The 16720-nt window shown below is 38.4% G+C and overlaps 2 protein-coding genes and 2 pseudogenes across 7 annotated transcripts; 2 read left to right on the forward strand and 2 right to left on the reverse strand.

Annotated features, from left to right (window-relative positions):
- Window positions 1-92: 92 nt before the first annotated feature.
- LOC121806307 lies at window positions 93-2776 on the forward strand. The gene is made up of 2 exons (XM_042206303.1): window positions 93-932; window positions 1298-2776. The coding sequence occupies exons 1-2, from the start codon at window positions 326-328 to the stop codon at window positions 2710-2712; spliced, it is 2022 nt and encodes a 673-aa protein (XP_042062237.1). The 5' UTR covers window positions 93-325; the 3' UTR covers window positions 2713-2776.
- A 428-nt stretch (window positions 2777-3204) lies between these two features.
- On the reverse strand, window positions 3205-5075 carry LOC121807986 (annotated as a pseudogene).
- A 2279-nt stretch (window positions 5076-7354) lies between these two features.
- On the forward strand, window positions 7355-11718 carry LOC121809332 (annotated as a pseudogene).
- Window positions 11719-11745: 27 nt separating this feature from the next.
- LOC121809331 lies at window positions 11746-16042 on the reverse strand. 6 transcript variants are annotated; one of them, XM_042209905.1, is made up of 9 exons: window positions 15849-16042; window positions 14519-14649; window positions 14058-14216; window positions 13840-13945; window positions 13515-13697; window positions 13088-13253; window positions 12665-12981; window positions 12470-12559; window positions 11746-12137 (listed from the first exon to the last, which is right to left on the reverse strand). In XM_042209905.1, exons 2-9 carry the CDS (start codon window positions 14531-14533, stop codon window positions 12067-12069), a joined length of 1107 nt encoding a protein of 368 aa, XP_042065839.1. In that variant the 5' UTR covers window positions 14534-14649; window positions 15849-16042; the 3' UTR covers window positions 11746-12066. The 6 variants fall into 6 exon arrangements, with proteins under 6 accessions (XP_042065839.1, XP_042065837.1, XP_042065835.1 ...); XM_042209903.1 differs by having other exon boundaries at window positions 15745-16042; XM_042209901.1 differs by having other exon boundaries at window positions 15606-16042.
- Between the last annotated feature and the right edge of the window lie 678 nt (window positions 16043-16720).

Here is a 16720-nt window from a genome sequence, read left to right on the forward strand (position 1 = left end):
AGGTCTTGAAAAGCAAAGCCACTAAAGAGAGTGAAAAGTAACTTTATTTCCACCAAAGCTTACAACTTTATCAAAGGAACTTTTATAAATGGATGATCTCTTACACACATCTTTGGATGAATATGGAAAAATAAAACAAAAATGCATCAGCTGATGCAGAAACCTCTTATCTTCTAGTCATCAACCGCGTCAAATGTGCGTAAGATTAGTGGAAACATAGTACAGATTCTTCTTAAAATAATCAAAATCTGTGAATACTTAGTCAGCTACCTATAAACCTTCATATTCTGCTCTTTCTCCAAAGTGTGATCAATGCCTCAACAATATGGCCTCATTGCAACTCAACTTGTTTATGGTTCTTCTCATTTCTGCTGTCTGTTTCAAGATTTCTGTCCAAATCCCAACTTGTGGCAACAACACATTCTTCATACAATACCCTTTCACATTGCTTCAAGAAGGCCAAAATCCTCATCACATAACCCCCTATGATCTGAAATGCAATCGACAGAAGGTAGTAGCCCTGAACCTTCCTTTCTCTGGGGAGTTCTTCGTTCGAGACATCAACTATTTTCAGCAAAGGATACAGCTCTATGATCCAAGCAACTGTCTTCCAAGGAGGCTGAAGAACTTGAGCCTCCCATCTTCTCCATTTATGGCTGTGAGCTATCAGAATTATACCTTCTTCAGCTGCCCTCTCGGAAGCCCAAGTTCTCGTAATCTCACTGCGATACGCTGCTTGAGCAACTCGACAGCCTCAGTTGTGGCTGCTTCAGAGACTTCTATGATGGATGGGATCAAGAACTTGACAGCTTGCAAAGTGTTGTATAGTCTGCAAGTCCCGGTTTCGCAAGTTTTCGAGTATGCGTATAATGGCATTGATGGTGATCTTCAGTTGGCATGGATTGATCCAAGTTCCAGAGGTAACAGCAGAGGTTAGTGATATTTCATTGCAATTTAAGCATGTTTTTTACAACAAAATTCAAAAGTTAGTGCAATTACAATGCTTGATAAGTTTCAGCATGCAATTTGGTAGATTCTTAATCAAGAAGTTATGTCTATTTTCTTTTGTGAAAGAATAAAGAAAATGAAAGAAAAGTTAATCCAACAACAGCTTTTTCAACAGTGATTCCTTAAAAAACATTTGAAAATGAGCATTTTGGATGCTCAACTGTCAGCACTTCATACTTTTTCAGATAAAGTTCCTACTGTCTCACTTTCATTGCACTATTTTCCTAAACAAACTTTATTATTCTCTGTAAAGCCTAGCATACAGACACTTAAAAATTAATTTATGCAGGTATAGCATCAAGCAAACCTGGAGCTCTAACAATCATCTTAATATGTGCCATCACAATTTTGACTGCCTTACTAGTCGCAATGCTCTGCCTAGGATGTGGTCTGACTGTCGTTGTAGTGATGCTTGATATTGAAGAGGCAAACAATCAAGGATCTTGGAGTTGCAGTACAAGAGTATGGGAAAGGGCGAGATTCAGATTATCTAGAGCTTCGAATGGGACTGCAGGCCCCCTTAATGAAGTTTCATTCATGTCTTCAGCTTCACAGCAGCCCCAATCGGCCGTTCCCAGAGGAAGTGCAGCCCCCTTGAATGAATCATCATCGACGCTTCCACCTCCAGTTCCACCCCCACCTCCACCTCCACCTCCAAGAATTGCTGCAGTCCACCCTTTTGGCTACTACCTCTCGTTCATGCCTTCTTCGCCTCAAGTCCCAAGGGAGGCTCTAGGCCCCCTTGATGAACTTCCATCCACTTCTTCGAGTCCAAATGTGGCTGTAGAAGCCCCAGATGGCTTTGCCTCATTCATGTCGTTACCTGAAGTCTCGAGCATGCCTGCAGCTGGTGATCGTGAGGTCTTTATTGAGGCTACCCCTCATGATGACTCCACATACATGTCTCTCACCCAATTACCAATGGGGGCTTCCACCCCCCTTCATGACTCCCCAGACGTATCTCTTCGGACTCCAAGTGTCTCCGAAGTCAACCCCTTTAGTTACTTCCTCTCCTCCGTTGCTTCACCTCAAGGCCTAAGGGGTGCTTCAAGCCCCCTTGATGAAGTTCCATCCACCCTTTCGAGTCCGAGTGTGGCTGCAGACGACGTTGATGGCTTCGTCTCAGTCATTCCTTCACCTGAGCTATGGAGCATGCTTGCAACTCGTGAGGACGGATTCTTCATTGATGACTCCCCGGTCATATCTTCACCTCAAGTCCAAAGGGGAGCCGCAGCACCCCTGGATGATTCTTCATCCGCCCTTCCGCCTCCACCTCCGCCTCCAAGTGTGGGTGAAGGCCGCCCCTTGGATTACTTCTTGTCATTGCTTTCAGCTCATTTCAGGAGGGGGAATGCAGCCTCCTCCGTTCATGAACTTTCATCCATTCCTCCAAGTCCAAGTGAACTTTCATCCACTCCTTCGAGTCCAAGCGTGACAGGTGACTTGTCGTTTATACCTTCGCCTCTTGAAGACGAAGTCCATGGCAACTTAGAGGAGCTGCCAACAGAAGACATAATAATAGGTGGGAGTGAGTGCATTTCAGGGCCTAATGGCGATTCTTGCACTATATGTTTGGAAAATTACAAGTCATCAGAGAGGCTGAGGGTTATCAGAAATTGCAACCACTGCTTCCATGCAGATTGCTTGGACCTGTGGTTGCAGAGGAAAAGCACCTGCCCTATTTGCAGAACTAATGTAAGTTAAGTCATCATTGGATTATTGGAACGTAGAAACATTCAAAAATAGAACATTTAAGTTCAGAGGTGAATTACTCCTAAAAAAAGTTACTTTATGAGGCTAACAAATAAAAAATGGTGCATGCTACAAGTTCAGTTGTGGAGTGCAGAATTGTTTATTGCAAGTAAGAAAAGTTCAAAAACAGCAACTGAAACGACTTTCCTAGCTATAAAACTTAGAAAATTATTATTATTTCAGGTGTTTTTGATGGAAATTATTAACAACTTTCTGCTTTTGATTTGATTAGATTATGATTAATATTAATGATGACAGCACAGCTGCACATACGTTTAATACATGTTAACTCAAATCTTATGCTGAAGATGATTCACAACAATATGACAAACTCATTTGACAAAGCCAGTGTCATATGTAAAAGAAAATTAAAATTTAAAAATGAAAAAAATCAGCAAAATATTATACTACCAAGTTTAGATTGTACTAAGAGTAAGACAGATATATGACGCAGAAGTGCATTTCTTGAACTGCTCAAATCAGCATACAATTTGCATGCAAGTTAACAACTGAAAATATTTCACATGCATAATCAGTAAAAACTGAAGATTTCATCATTTACTACAACCAAAATAGCTCCCCACAATAGTAAGAAGAGGAGTACTAGGCGTTTCATTTCTTGGCGAATAGTTTCTTAGGAAGCATCTCCAACGGGGTGGTTTTGAGAAGGAATAGCCTCTCTTCACGTTCTTTCAGAGTGCCTCCACACTTCAATCCACGAGCTTGAAGTTCTGATTTTAACCGTTCCAAGCCAAGAACCTATAACAGGTCAATGATATGATGGATAAGTTTCCAACAACATTAATAATATACTACATCATAACTAAGCACGGACATGAAGTTGAAATACAGTGTCAGCAGAAGAGAAAAAGAGATGTACCTCCATTTCAGAAGGCGAATGATAATCATCAAAGTTGAGAGGCTTCCCTGTGTTTTCAAGACTCACAGCTGCAGATGCTGATTCCATAGCAGAAATGTCTCTTGTTTCTGCATCTGAAACCACTTCATCCTCTGAAACAGAGGTACCTGGGTGTTGGCTAACTACTTCATGTAACTCACTCGGGTGAGATTTGCTGGGAGAAACGACTACATCATTGTCTTTACTTCCATCTAAATTCTCTATCACTAACAGTAACACGGGAGTATCCCTGTGTTTACTATTGCCATCTTGACCACATCCATCAAGACTTTTTACTGATATTAGAGACACCTCAGTGTCTTCTTCCTCTGAGCCATTCCCTGAGGGACCTTGCTCGATGGATCCAGCACCAAGTTCCCCACCATTAATTGAACCTGAACTTGCTCTTACCACTGAATCTGAATGACTGCCATCATCTATAACCGTTCATCCCTCATTTTGCTCTTCTTCTACAGATGTATCATCCTCATCCTCTTCAGTGTCGCTCTCGCCCAGTTTTCTCTTTCCGAACCTGAGGACAAAGTTTGAAGTGCATTAAACAATTATGACTAATCTTGCAGACAGAGAACCAACAAACAGGCTCACATTCAGGGCACGGTTCTCCACTATTCATAATAAAACTAAGTCCAATGAAATAGACAAATTTCTCTGTCTTCACCAATAACCCTAATCATATAAAACACTCAGTGGCAGCACATTAATCAATCTTCTCTTAATTATCGTCCTATAATTACAATAATTCGAAATTCCAACTCAATGCAAAGCATCACAATGCAGAGTTTCAGAAATTTCATACCTTATCTTAAACTTCTTGGTCGCAGACGCATTCCCCTCATCCGGACTCTTCCTTTTCGAGCTCACCAACCCCTTCACCAACTCGCGAACTGACCTCTCCACCTCTTCCCTACACTTCTCGGAATCCTCCCTATACTTAGCCACATACTTCTCCGCACCATCACCCCCATTTCCCTTGCCATTCCTTTTGATCTCTTTCGCCTTCTTCTTAAGGAACTCATCTGCCATCTTCACCAACTTCCTCTCCTCTGCCTCTGCCCTCCACTCCTCCAGCCTCTTCTCAACGTTCACATGCCGAAGCCTCCGCCCACTCATATCCCTGCAAGCATCAAAATTGTTCGTTTTCTTCTGCCCTGCCTTCGTCGCCGCCCCTCTCAGCAACGACCCGAACCCGCCTTTCCCACCCCTGAGCCTAAGCAACAAATTCACCACAACAGGAAAGGGTTTTTTCTTCTTTTGTACTAGACTACATATATCATTCCTCGTTTGTACTGCAATTTTTTTTATTCCGGATTTGGGAGAGACGCATGACCCTCATGCGTCACCCGTTAATGAACCGCATGACCGTGATGCGTCTATGGGTAAGACGCATGAGGGTCATGCGTTTTTTAAATTTTTTTTATTTTAATTGAAAGACGCATGAGGGTCATGCGTCTTAGGGTAAAACGCATGACACTCATGCGTCTCTCCTACAAACAAAAATTTGCTCTGTAGCTTAGTGGTAAGAATTATGTGTTGTTATTGTGGAAACCCGGGTTCGAATCCTAGCGGCCACATTGCAATTTTTTTGGGAAATTTCTAGTACATATTTATTTAAAAGTTAATTAAAAGGAGTATTTTATGTCAATTTCTAGTACATGATTATTTAAGATATTTATGTTAATTAAAAGTTCCAATAATTTATTTTATAACCGTTTTGAATTGTTACTAATTATAATTTTTAAATAGTATTTTATACTAGTAATTACAATTTTTTTGATTAATTGCTAGTACATAATTATTTAAAAGTTAATTAAAAGGAGTATTTTATGTCAATTTCTAGCACATAATTATTTAAGATATTTATATTAATTAAAAGTTCCAATAATTTATTTAGTAACCGTTTTGAATTGTTACTAATTACAATTTTTAAATAGTATTTTGTACTAGTAATTACATTTTTTTTGATTAATTGCAAGTACATAATTATTTAAAAGTTAATTAAAATGAGTATTTTATGTCAATTTCTAGCACATAATTATTTAAGATATTTATGTTAATTAAAAGTTCCAATAATTTATTTAGTAACCGTTTTGAATTGTTACTAATTACAATTTTTAAATAGTATTTTGTACTAGTAATCAAAAAAATTGTAATGTGGCCGCTGGGATTCGAACCCGGGTCTCCACAATGACAACACATAATTCTTACCACTAAGCTACGGAGCAAATTTATATTTGTAGGAGAGACGCATGAGTGTCATGCGTTTTACCCTAAGACGCATGACCCTCATGCGTCTTTCAATTAAAATAAAAAAAAATTAAAAAACGCATGACCCTCATGCGTCTTACCCATAGACGCATCACGGTCATGCGTTTCATTAATGGGTGACGCATGAGGGTCATGCGTCTCTCCCAAATCCGGAATAAAAAAAAACTGCAGTACAAACGAGGAATGATATATGTAGTCTAGTATAAAAGAAGAAAAAACCCCAACAGGAAACTTCCCAAATCCATCCGAACGGCATCGAGTAAAGCCTCGATCTTGCTCTAATTCAGTACTAGAATCGCAAAATAGGGTTTCAGAAAATTGGGACTTCCGGTCGGATTGACCGATGATTAGGGTTTTCTGATCATCGAGTATACGAGAATTGTTAAGGAGGAGCTGGAGGCCGGAAGGGATGGAGGTTAGGGCTTCGATGTGGCTTTTGAGGGAGGAGATGGATACCGACGGCGCGTCGAAATTTAAGATCCGGTGGTTTCCATCTAGCAATTTCAGAAACACTTGGTGAATCTCGGACTCGAACGCATCCATTGAACAACTTGTGATGGACGATCTTGGATGGGTTGATTGAAGATAACGGTTGTTCTACTCTGCTATCGTGCGCGCGCTTCAAATCTGATTGGAGGCGCCAAACTGGGTTATACATATATTAATTAATAATTTTAATTAAAAATAATTTATTGATATATAAAAATTTAAATTTTAAATTTATTATCTAAAATTAAATTTAATATTGAAATAAAGAAATAAAGTGAATGATAACAAAGGGAATGAAGAAAATATATTTTGAAATAATATCTAATTTAGTATATCATTTAACTAATATTAGGATGAAGAGTTAAAAATGTGAAAAGACCAAATTGTCCAGCTCCTGAAAAGGGCATTTTCGGGAGAAAACAATGCGAAAGGATCAATTTCAAAATAAACTCTTAGTGCATCGATTACTCTGGAGATATTTTTAAAGTGCATGGACTATGACCTATAGTCCAGAGACCATTTTTGTAGTTCACTCTATATTAAAATATCTTAATGCCTTTTTGTGTGTGTTTATTATGAGTTAAATACGTTGAACTGAGACGATTTGTGCAATCTCGCAATCAATCAAAGTGAATTAAAAAAAAATGAAGACATAAACCCTGTAATAATCGTAGTGAACACAAGTGTCTGAGAGCAGTATTTATGTACTGTACTATTTGGTATTGGTTTATCAATACCAAATTTTGTTTTCTGTGTGTGTGTTGAAACACACATTATGTGAGACAAATAAACAGAAAATCATGCAAATAGCACACCAACAAAGGCGGACAAGAAACATATAAGCACTAAACAAACTCAATTAACCAACTTAACAAACATCTGCAGCTACTTACTAACTCTAACTAAGACTTGTCCAAAAATGAGTCCCCTTCAACTCAAAATACTTCGCCTCTGCTCCCTCGTCGTTCCTTCGTTCCCAAGAACGTAGCACCTTGCCTCAACTACCTGCCTCCCCTTAGTGCTGCCTAGCCAAAACCAAAGAAGATCGAACCGACATTTGTAACTGTTTCAAGGTGGCTCTTTTTCCCTACAAGTATGATCTCAAGCTAATCCCTCTTCTCCCCAGTGACCAACAATTGTGTTTGTTTGTTTTTTTACTATGTTAAAAATTTCACTTTTGACTTTGTTTGTTTGGATGGATTAATACAGTGCTTATTGCGAAGGTGCAGATATGATTTGGTGGACAAGACGAATCTTTATTGTTAGTGTAAAAAAGGAATAAGTTGAACAAATTGTGTTTGTGATTGATGTAATATGAATTTGAATCTTGTAGAGATAGAATAAACATTAATTTGGGTAAAATGTAGGTACTTGCTTTTGTTTCTTGTTTTACATGTTATGTTAAAGGGGTTGAACGGTTGATGAAGTTACCTAACATTTTATGGAAATGAATTAAATTTATGACCGCAGTATTTCAATTTTAATTCTTATTGTCAACTGTTTCATGTGAACCTAATTGGCTATTCCTATGCATGGATGAATTAACTGTTTCCTTCCTCTTAAAGCAAACTCTACAGTCAGCTAATTGGTGGGTGGGTGGCTTTGACACAAACAAAAACAGAAACTTATGTTTTGGCCACCAAGAATCTCGAAAAGGCTCCATAGAAAGTTTCAGTTCATCACCCTATAATAAGGCAGTTTGAATACTCGACTTCTGTGTACAAAAAAACTAGAGGAAGAGAAATGGCAGAAAGTAAGAAGTTCATCGTAGAGATTGAGAAGGCAATGGAAGCTGAAGATGGAAAGCCATCAGTTACAGAAACGCGATTGTCAGAGATGGATTCAGACCGTTGCCCCGAGGCCTCGAGAGCTGCTGGGATAGTTTCTGGTGAGGAGTATATCAGTAAACAAAATATAACAGTGACTTCATATGAAAAATATTGCCAAATTTTGTCAATTTTATGTTCAACCTTCCTTTGAAGGACATACATGATTTTAAATAGATGGGAATGAACATTATAAGCCAAATGTTGAGTCTTCCAAAAAGTAGCAATAATTTCTTGATAACATATGCAAATTTTGCAGCCAATCTGTGGAGAAATACCCTGATAGCCCAATGCTAGGTGAAAGAGAAATGGTGGATGGAAAGGTATCACAGAGATTTTGATCCATTTGAAAAACAAATGTTGCATTTCACTTGTTTCACTTTGTTTAAGCATGTTTGTCTATCTGAGTGTTTGCAGGTGGGCCGATACGTCCGGTTAACTTACAAACAAGTGCACGATTTAGTCCTAGCAGTCGGTGCCTCCATTCGTTCTTTCGGTGTTACTCAAGTAAAACTTTTCACATTATAAAATATCTTGATTTAGCCTAGTTTTTGGTTCAACATTCATTTCTTTCATGTTTAGAAATTTTCTGCTAAATTATGACAGAAGGCTCTAAACATGTGCAGGGTGACAAATGTGGCATATACGGTGCAAACTGCACACGTTGGGTTGTAAGCATGCAGGCATGCAATGCATATGGTCTCTACTGTGTGCCACTATACGACACTCTGGGTAAGTTCCGCGCTATTTCCTTCACTCGTCTCTCATCATCCCAAAATCAACACAGAAAAGTAGCTGCATATGGCGATTCATTAATGGATTCATAATCACTATAGACTTGACAGTAAGAGTTTTCGACTAATTTTGGTTCTCCCACCTCTTCTGCTTCTGATACCAGGTGCCGGTGCAGTGGAATACATCATCTGCCATGCTGAGATCTCAATTGCCTTCGTAGAAGAAACCAAAATCTCCGAGGTAATGGTTCACTTCATCAAATTCTGCAACCTCTATATCTTTTTCTTGTGGCAATGACCATTCTCAACCATCAATACTGCAGCTGTTGAAAACATTTCCCAGCTCCGGAAAATAAATGAAAAGTAAGTTTTTCTTCACATAGTTTGTGAGTGTGTGGTTTTTGAACGATACATCCCCCCGAAAATCACAAAATCCTACAGTTATTGTAAGCTTTGGAGGGTGACTCAGGAACAAAGGCAGGTTGCTGGAAATTTTAGCTCGAATATATATTCTTGGAGTGAATTTTTGCTTCTGGTACAATTCCTCTAGGCCTAATAAACTTTTTACTTGATTTCCAAACAAGAGATTTACAGTAATACGACGTGTCTCCCTGCAGGGAAAGAGCAAGAAATACGACATCCCAATGAAGAAGAAGACCGATATCTGCACAATAATGTACACTAGTGGAACGACAGGTGACCCAAAGGGAGTGATGATCTCGAACGAGAGCATTCTGTCAATCATTTCTGGAGTAAATCACCATTTAGAGAGCATGAATGAAGAGGTATGTGTACATTTATGCCATTTTATAAGACATTATCATTCTTTATATACTTCTCTTGCATTCACAGTTCAGTGAGGCAGATGTGTACATTTCCTATCTCCCACTGGCTCATATATTTGACCGTGTTACCGAAGAACTCTTCATCTCAAAGGGGGCATCGATTGGATTCTGGCACAAGGTAAGTTTTGGAAAATCGAAAAATCAAAGTAGACTGACTCTATGCAGCAGCATACATGAACTCTTGAAATGATTCAAAATCTGATGTTAGTGAGGGGTTTCACCAGGATATCAAGAAGCTTCTAGATGACATTCAAGAGCTCAAACCAACAGTCCTATGTGCTGTTCCGCGCATCTTAGACAAGATCTACACGGGTAAAAAATATCATGTCCTAAAATCTTAAAATAGGGGCTCAGTTACAATGATTTAATAGGTTTTTTTACAATGATTTAATAGGTTTGGTGGAGAAGGTTTCTTCTGCTGGTGTAATCAGACAGACAATCTTCAACGCAGCTTATGCCTAGTAAGTATTCAACGTGTTCGCTCCAGTCATCCAATCAAAGAATTTGAGATAGTTCACACATATGTAACACTGCATTTGAATAAAATGCAGCAAGCTACATAACATGAGCAAAGGGTACAAACATGCTGAAGCAGCTCCAAAAATCGACAAACTTGTATTCAAGAAGGTGATTTGAATGTACAACTGTGTGAAGCTTGCTAGTTGCCTTAAGATTCTACAAAGCTCACTACATCCTAATCTGCAGGTCAAAGAAGGCCTAGGAGGAAAACTGCGCCTTATCCTATCTGGAGCAGCGCCTCTTTCTCCCAATGTGGAGACATATCTACGCGTTGCTACCTGTTCTCATGTCTTGCAAGGACATGGTAAATTGGACAGAACTTGAGAAAAAAGAAGAATGTGTCCAAGACTTGTAACAGAACTGTTGTGATGTGATGCAGGTTTGACAGAAACATGTGCAGGATCGTTTGTTGCAAGGCCAGACGAGCTAAGCATGGTTGCCACAGTTGGCCCTCCCCTCCCAGTTGTAGACGTATGCCTAGAATCTGTTCCTGATATGGAATACAACGCGCTTTCTTCAACACCTCGTGGAGAGATATGCATCAGAGGGAAATGATTGTTCTCGGGCTACTACAAACGCGAGGATCTCACCAAAGAGGTCATGACTGATGAGTGGTTCCACACAGGTAGGTAGACAGAATCATCACGCCCTAGGTTTACAGCTTTCAAGATTCTTGCAAAAGCACCTCGTTGTTTTAGTACTAATAAGCCAACGCCTATATGCCACAGGGGATATTGGTGAGTGGCAGCCAGATGGGAACATGAAGATCATTGACAGGAAGAACATTTTCAAGCTCTCACAGGGGGAGTACGTGTCAGTCGAGAACTTGGAAGGCATCTACTCCCTCGCCTCCGCCAGACTCGGTGAGCTTCCTGCTACACCGCTATGGTTTTGCATGATCAGATCATTCTGATGCGTTTTTGTTGGCAGGTATGGATCTATGGCAGCAGCTACGAGTCGTTCCTTGTTGGTGTTGTCAACCCCAACATTGATTCCCTTAAGCTTTGGGCTGAAGAGAACAAGGTTGATGGGGGACGTTGGCACCATATGCAGAGATGCAAGAGCTAGAGCCTACATTCTAGGAGAGCTGACAAAGATTGGGAAAGATAACAAGGTTTGTTTCCAACCATCACTGGTTAATATATTAAGATTTTTTTTTGTGGATGAAGATTTTGTTTTTCTCTTTGTTTGAAGTTGAAGGGATTTGAGTTCATCAAAGGTGTATATCTAGACCCTGTGCCATTTGACATGGAACGTGATCTTATAACTCCCACTTTCAAGAAGAAGAGGAACAACTTTCTCAAGTATTATCAGGAGCCCATTGAAGATATGTACAATAGCACCAAATGAGAGAGAGAGAGAGAGAGATTCACAACCATTTCTTGTGATTGAATAAACAACATACTGTGATAAAAACTTGGTTTATATGATTGTTATCATGGTGCAAAAATCCTCATACGACAACAACAGTAACGACAATGACAAAATGGTAGGAAACCAAAACAACTGCTTCTACAACATGAGCGGCTAAGGCTATCTGATACCTCTGGTGGTGTCTAAACGCCGTTATAAACTAGGCCCTCAACACTGTATCCTAATATAGATAAAGCTACTTATGTTGTTTCTTTAATGCTTTATTGTGCACACCACCTCAACCTAGACTAAGTTTCGTAAACTTGAATCAAACTGCCTCACCTTAGCTCCCCTGGCTAAGACTTCTCCTCATCTGCCGGCAGGCATTGCCCTGGCACAGAATCAGTATCGACAAAGAACTCCTCTGCTGAAACAAAGGTAGACAATAGTAAGGAAATGGTGGCAAAAGTTTCGAGCAAACATTTGGCAAAACCAACTGTTACAAGAAATGTCTGCAAACATTCTATGTTGGAAATTTGAATAAGTTGCAGCTTGTGAATGGTGACAAAAGAAACAACGAGAAAGGTAAGATCATGCAGTTGGAAACACGAAAAAAATTTATTGTCTATAATTTTACGAGTTTTCAAGATCATTAAGGTTTATCACAATAAGTATCATCAAGTCACAATTCTATGTCTTCCAACACCAAAATTTTCGATCAGCAAAGGTAGTCGAGAAAAGGGTAATTTTGGTTCCCACCTATATCCTCTTGCTCCGGAGAATCAAGTAGAATATCGGAATCAGAAGGCAAAAATGGAGAACCGGGATAGTTTCCGAGCGCTCCTAAATCTGCATATATTATTTTTTAGAAACAAGAATCACATTAAATATGAAAAATCAGGATCACAAAAGTCTTGTATTTAAGAATCAGATTTCAATCTAAACCGAAATTACCTCCCAAGTTCGATAAATCTGCTGTTAGGTCTGAAAGGCTAAAATTCCACGGAATCTGAGTCAAGGATCTGAGGGAATCTCTAGAGTTTCCAACTCCATTATCCGGAGGAAGCTGTAGTCCTACTGAACTTGCCACATCAGATGTAAAAGCTGTGTCGAGTGCGGAAGCGTCGACCCCCATATCCGATGCACTAAATGGGAAATGGCCGCTCGATGCCACTGATGTTGGGCTTACGGGTATATCCGATATGGACGACATTGCATTGTTTGATGGCATCATGGGGGATACATCGGCTGTATTTGTGCCGATCACTATACTGCAAAGAAAGGACGAGCACAAGAATCAACTACAGGAACACTTCAGAACTACTCCTATATTTCAAATGCCAAATAAAAAAAATGAAATTCGGAACAAGGACTCACTTGTTTCCAGTATTCATTCGCATAGGATGAAAATTTCCAGGGGCAGGAACGCCATTGACAATGTGACAGCTAGATGTCGAATAGCCCATAGGATCAATATGAGGTTGACCATTAGCTGGAACAGGGGGATGCTGTATAACGGGGTATCCCATTGGTAAGTTGTTGGCTGCACTGCAAAGAAGCGACGCTGAATAATGATGACAATATGATAAAGGAAATAGAGATGTGCGTACTATTCCGACTGTTCCGATTGGTTGTTGGTATATTGAACATACAGCAAAGCGCAAAGTTAGAAATGCACTAAAAACCATACTTGTTGGTACAGGCAAAACATGACAGCTTAACTTTATCATAAAACTTCACATGTTAATCAAAAACTGACACAAGATTGAGGCTTTGATGCTTTGAATAGGAAGATAAGGTTTACCAGGCATTGGATGAATCCCGTTGTGCATGGGAGCTAACGGAACCTTCGGTGGCACGGGATATTTCATTAGATGATACTGATGCTCTAGCAAGTTGTTAAATAAGATAATTTGTTTCTTCAACTTAAGCCTTATGTAGTAGGCCCGGAAGAAGTCAGCATTTTCTTCCTCTAACTTCTGCCACACTGTCGACAGAGAAAAAAGTTACAGGTAAACAAGCAAATAAAGTTAAGCATTATAACAATGGTTTAATGTCTCATCAACGGCACGTTCAATAAATACAGTAGTAACAGTGGAAAGTAGCCTTAATAATATAGAAATACCTACCTAATGTTGTGAAAGCGGGATCTATTTTAGCACGGTTGACGAGGGTCTTTACAACCTCATCTTTATTCATATACAGCTGTAGACATCGCTCTATCAAATTCTGAACCTACAGCAGAATAAAACAACAAAAATCAGTGTGCAGCTTGATATTAATTGTTAAAGCCCTCGGCGAGGTGGGGGAGACAGAAAAAAGAATAGGAGAAATATTATAGCCTTACAAGTTCGATATCCCCACGGGATACTTTTCTGTTGTCTTTGCTTGATGCCGAGACGGAACCTGAGTCTGGTATAGCTGCCTCGGTGGCATTAGCTGGTGGCTCAGTTCGGGAATCATGTGAAATAATATTAGGCTTTATGTCCTGTAATTTCTGTTGATCCTGAGAAATGTTCGATGATTTCATCATTGTTTTTTATTGAGAGATGACAAAAAGAGAAAAATCAGATTCAGTCATAATCTGAATATAAACAGTATAAAATCAAGTAGGCACCATCTTGTGGAAGATCATGCAAAATTTGGAACAAAAATATCTGAAACGTAAAAACTGAAAACCTAGACAATACGTAACAATTATTACACGGCGTAATAATCTGAAACTCAAACAGTAATAACGTACTATGACAATACTTATACATCCTTCAGAAAGTAGAAAAAAAAACTATTAAAATCTAGGAGTTCAACCTGCACGTTCTTCATTTTAACAATAAGCTAGCCGGGAGCAGTTCTCCATGAAGCTGTACTGTCTTATGGTGGTAATTCTCCACTCTCAACTTCGAAATAAATGAACAATGAAAGCTGAAGCACGTCTCTACCTGAAACCGAAAAATCAAGTGTTACATAGTTTTTACATTATTGTCACATGCAGCCGATAAAGAAATGCATTATTACCACATCTTGGTCAGCACAGATTCTTTTAAGACTTACTTGATCAAAACACGGTTCGGGATAATAGGCAAATGCCAACATGCTAAGGTTAAACAAGTACATTCAAGCAATCCACTAGTATGTATTGAGTTTGGGATACATTGCCAACGTGTACAACTACATCATCAACAAGAAAACCCACGCTACAAATCTCGCCCAAGCTCAAGACAGTCGGAAATTCTCATCAATAATAGAAAACACTCTTGGCCTTCATTCTCTTAGTACAGTTGTTCCATAATGCTTGATTTCGAACAACTATAGCATACAAATTACACACGATGTTTATCCAATGCAGTTTACAAAAGAAATAAACTATTGCCTTGCATCTAAAATCCCAATATCAAAACAGCTATGACCCTAGTTAAAAAGCGGATGAACTACGTACGCGAGGAGCTAAATCACTGCTGAAAGCACTACCTAGTTAAACAGAAATTTCTACATCAAAACTTCCAGGCCACTTCCTAAAATTCAAATATTCTCATCCTAAAAAGAATATGCATTTGGCCCCCAGTTTATTACTTTTGGCCAAACTCAACAAAGATTCGACACATTTTAAACCAAGATTCGAACTTCAAAATGAAAAGGCCACAACTCCAATAATTCAACCAGCAAAAATAAGCAACTGAATTAGGCCATTCTTCCATAGCAAGAAATGGAGCAAAATGATAATTTCAAATTCGATTATAAAACAATGGTGTTTGTGAATGAAAATGCATAAAATTAACTAGCTTTTTCATATGCACAATAAAATCAATTCTTATAAAAGATCCACAGAATCTAAGAGGCGTGTGTCATCACCGAGTTATAGAAAATACTTACTACTACTATAATAGAAGTGAAATACCTTTTGAAGAAACTTTGGACTTCTTTATGATTATTTCGACAAATTAAGAAAGACCAGGTTAGATTTAACCCGGACAATAAAAAAATCCCACTAGCTGAACCAATAAGACTGTAGATGAGCAAGGAGGTCACAGACTCACAGATAAGTTTACAATTCAAAATCAAAGCTAAACTTCCAAGAAAGTTGCATTCTTGCAGAAAGTTGAATTGATTATTTAAGGAGATAAAATTTGTAGAAGTGTACTTGTAGGAGAGGAAACTAAGAAAGTTGCATTCTTGTGAGGGGTTTTTTTTATAGTGATTCTGTTGTTCTCAAATGGAGAGAGAGGCCATTGATAACCTCATAAACATCAGTAGAACTAGAAGGCAGGAAGACAATTTGAGAGAGGGGAAAAAAATCTGTAGTTTATTTGTCTGAGATTAGTTTTCCTTTTGGAATACTAAATTTCTAATTGGAATTTACTAGTAAGTTCTCTTAAATTTCTAAAAATTGTAACTTCATCCATTCTATTCTAATAGCAGCATTTCTCTTAGATCTGAAGATTAGGAAATTAGTAGTACTCTCTCTCCATCCCTTAAAATTTGTCACATTTTATTTTCTATACTCGTTTTAAAAATATGATAATAAATAGTTAAAATGGAGAGAGGGTAAAATAAGATAAAGAATAATGTAGAGAAGACTCTCATCTCGTTATTCTGTCTCTTACTTTATCCTCTCTACACTTTAGCTTTATTACTATCATTTTTCTAAAATGAGTGCAGAAAATAAAATGTGACAAATTTTTAGGGACGGATGGAGTACTTATCTTGCATGAGTTATTTAAATTAATTAAAAAAGAAAACAATGAAAAATGAAATTTGATACTAGTATTCGTGAATGGCAATTAAATGGGATATTGTCGAGAACACTTAAATGGAACTTATTTCATTGCAAAAAGAAAGCATAATCCATGAATGATATTGATTGCAATGTGTACTTAATTAAGTGGCAAATAATTGCCATTTTCTAATAAATTCGATTTCGTCAACGTATCAATAAATTTTACTACTCATCCATCTCATTTAAAATGATAACTTATTAGTTTATGTCAGTAAAATTTCATATTTACATATTTA

Source organism: Salvia splendens, chromosome 6, assembly GCF_004379255.2.
Source record: "Salvia splendens isolate huo1 chromosome 6, SspV2, whole genome shotgun sequence".
Lineage (NCBI taxonomy): Eukaryota > Viridiplantae > Streptophyta > Magnoliopsida > Lamiales > Lamiaceae > Salvia > Salvia splendens.

What these genes read in the sequence shown, in the direction of transcription:
- LOC121806307 (XM_042206303.1), top strand. Translation starts at nt 326, where the DNA reads ATGGCCTCATTGCAACTCAACTTGTTTATGGTTCTTCTCATTTCTGCT. An exon ending in TTCCAGAGGTAACAGCAGAG is followed by an intron (nt 933 to 1,297) that starts GTTAGTGATATT and finishes TAATTTATGCAG; the next exon opens with GTATAGCATCAAGCAAACCT.
- LOC121809331 (XM_042209905.1), bottom strand. An exon ending in CCCGTGGGGATATCGAACTT is followed by an intron (nt 13,946 to 14,057) that starts GTAAGGCTATAA and finishes ATTCTGCTGTAG; the next exon opens with GTTCAGAATTTGATAGAGCG. An exon ending in TCCGGAGCAAGAGGATATAG is followed by an intron (nt 12,138 to 12,469) that starts GTGGGAACCAAA and finishes CCTTTGTTTCAG; the next exon opens with CAGAGGAGTTCTTTGTCGAT.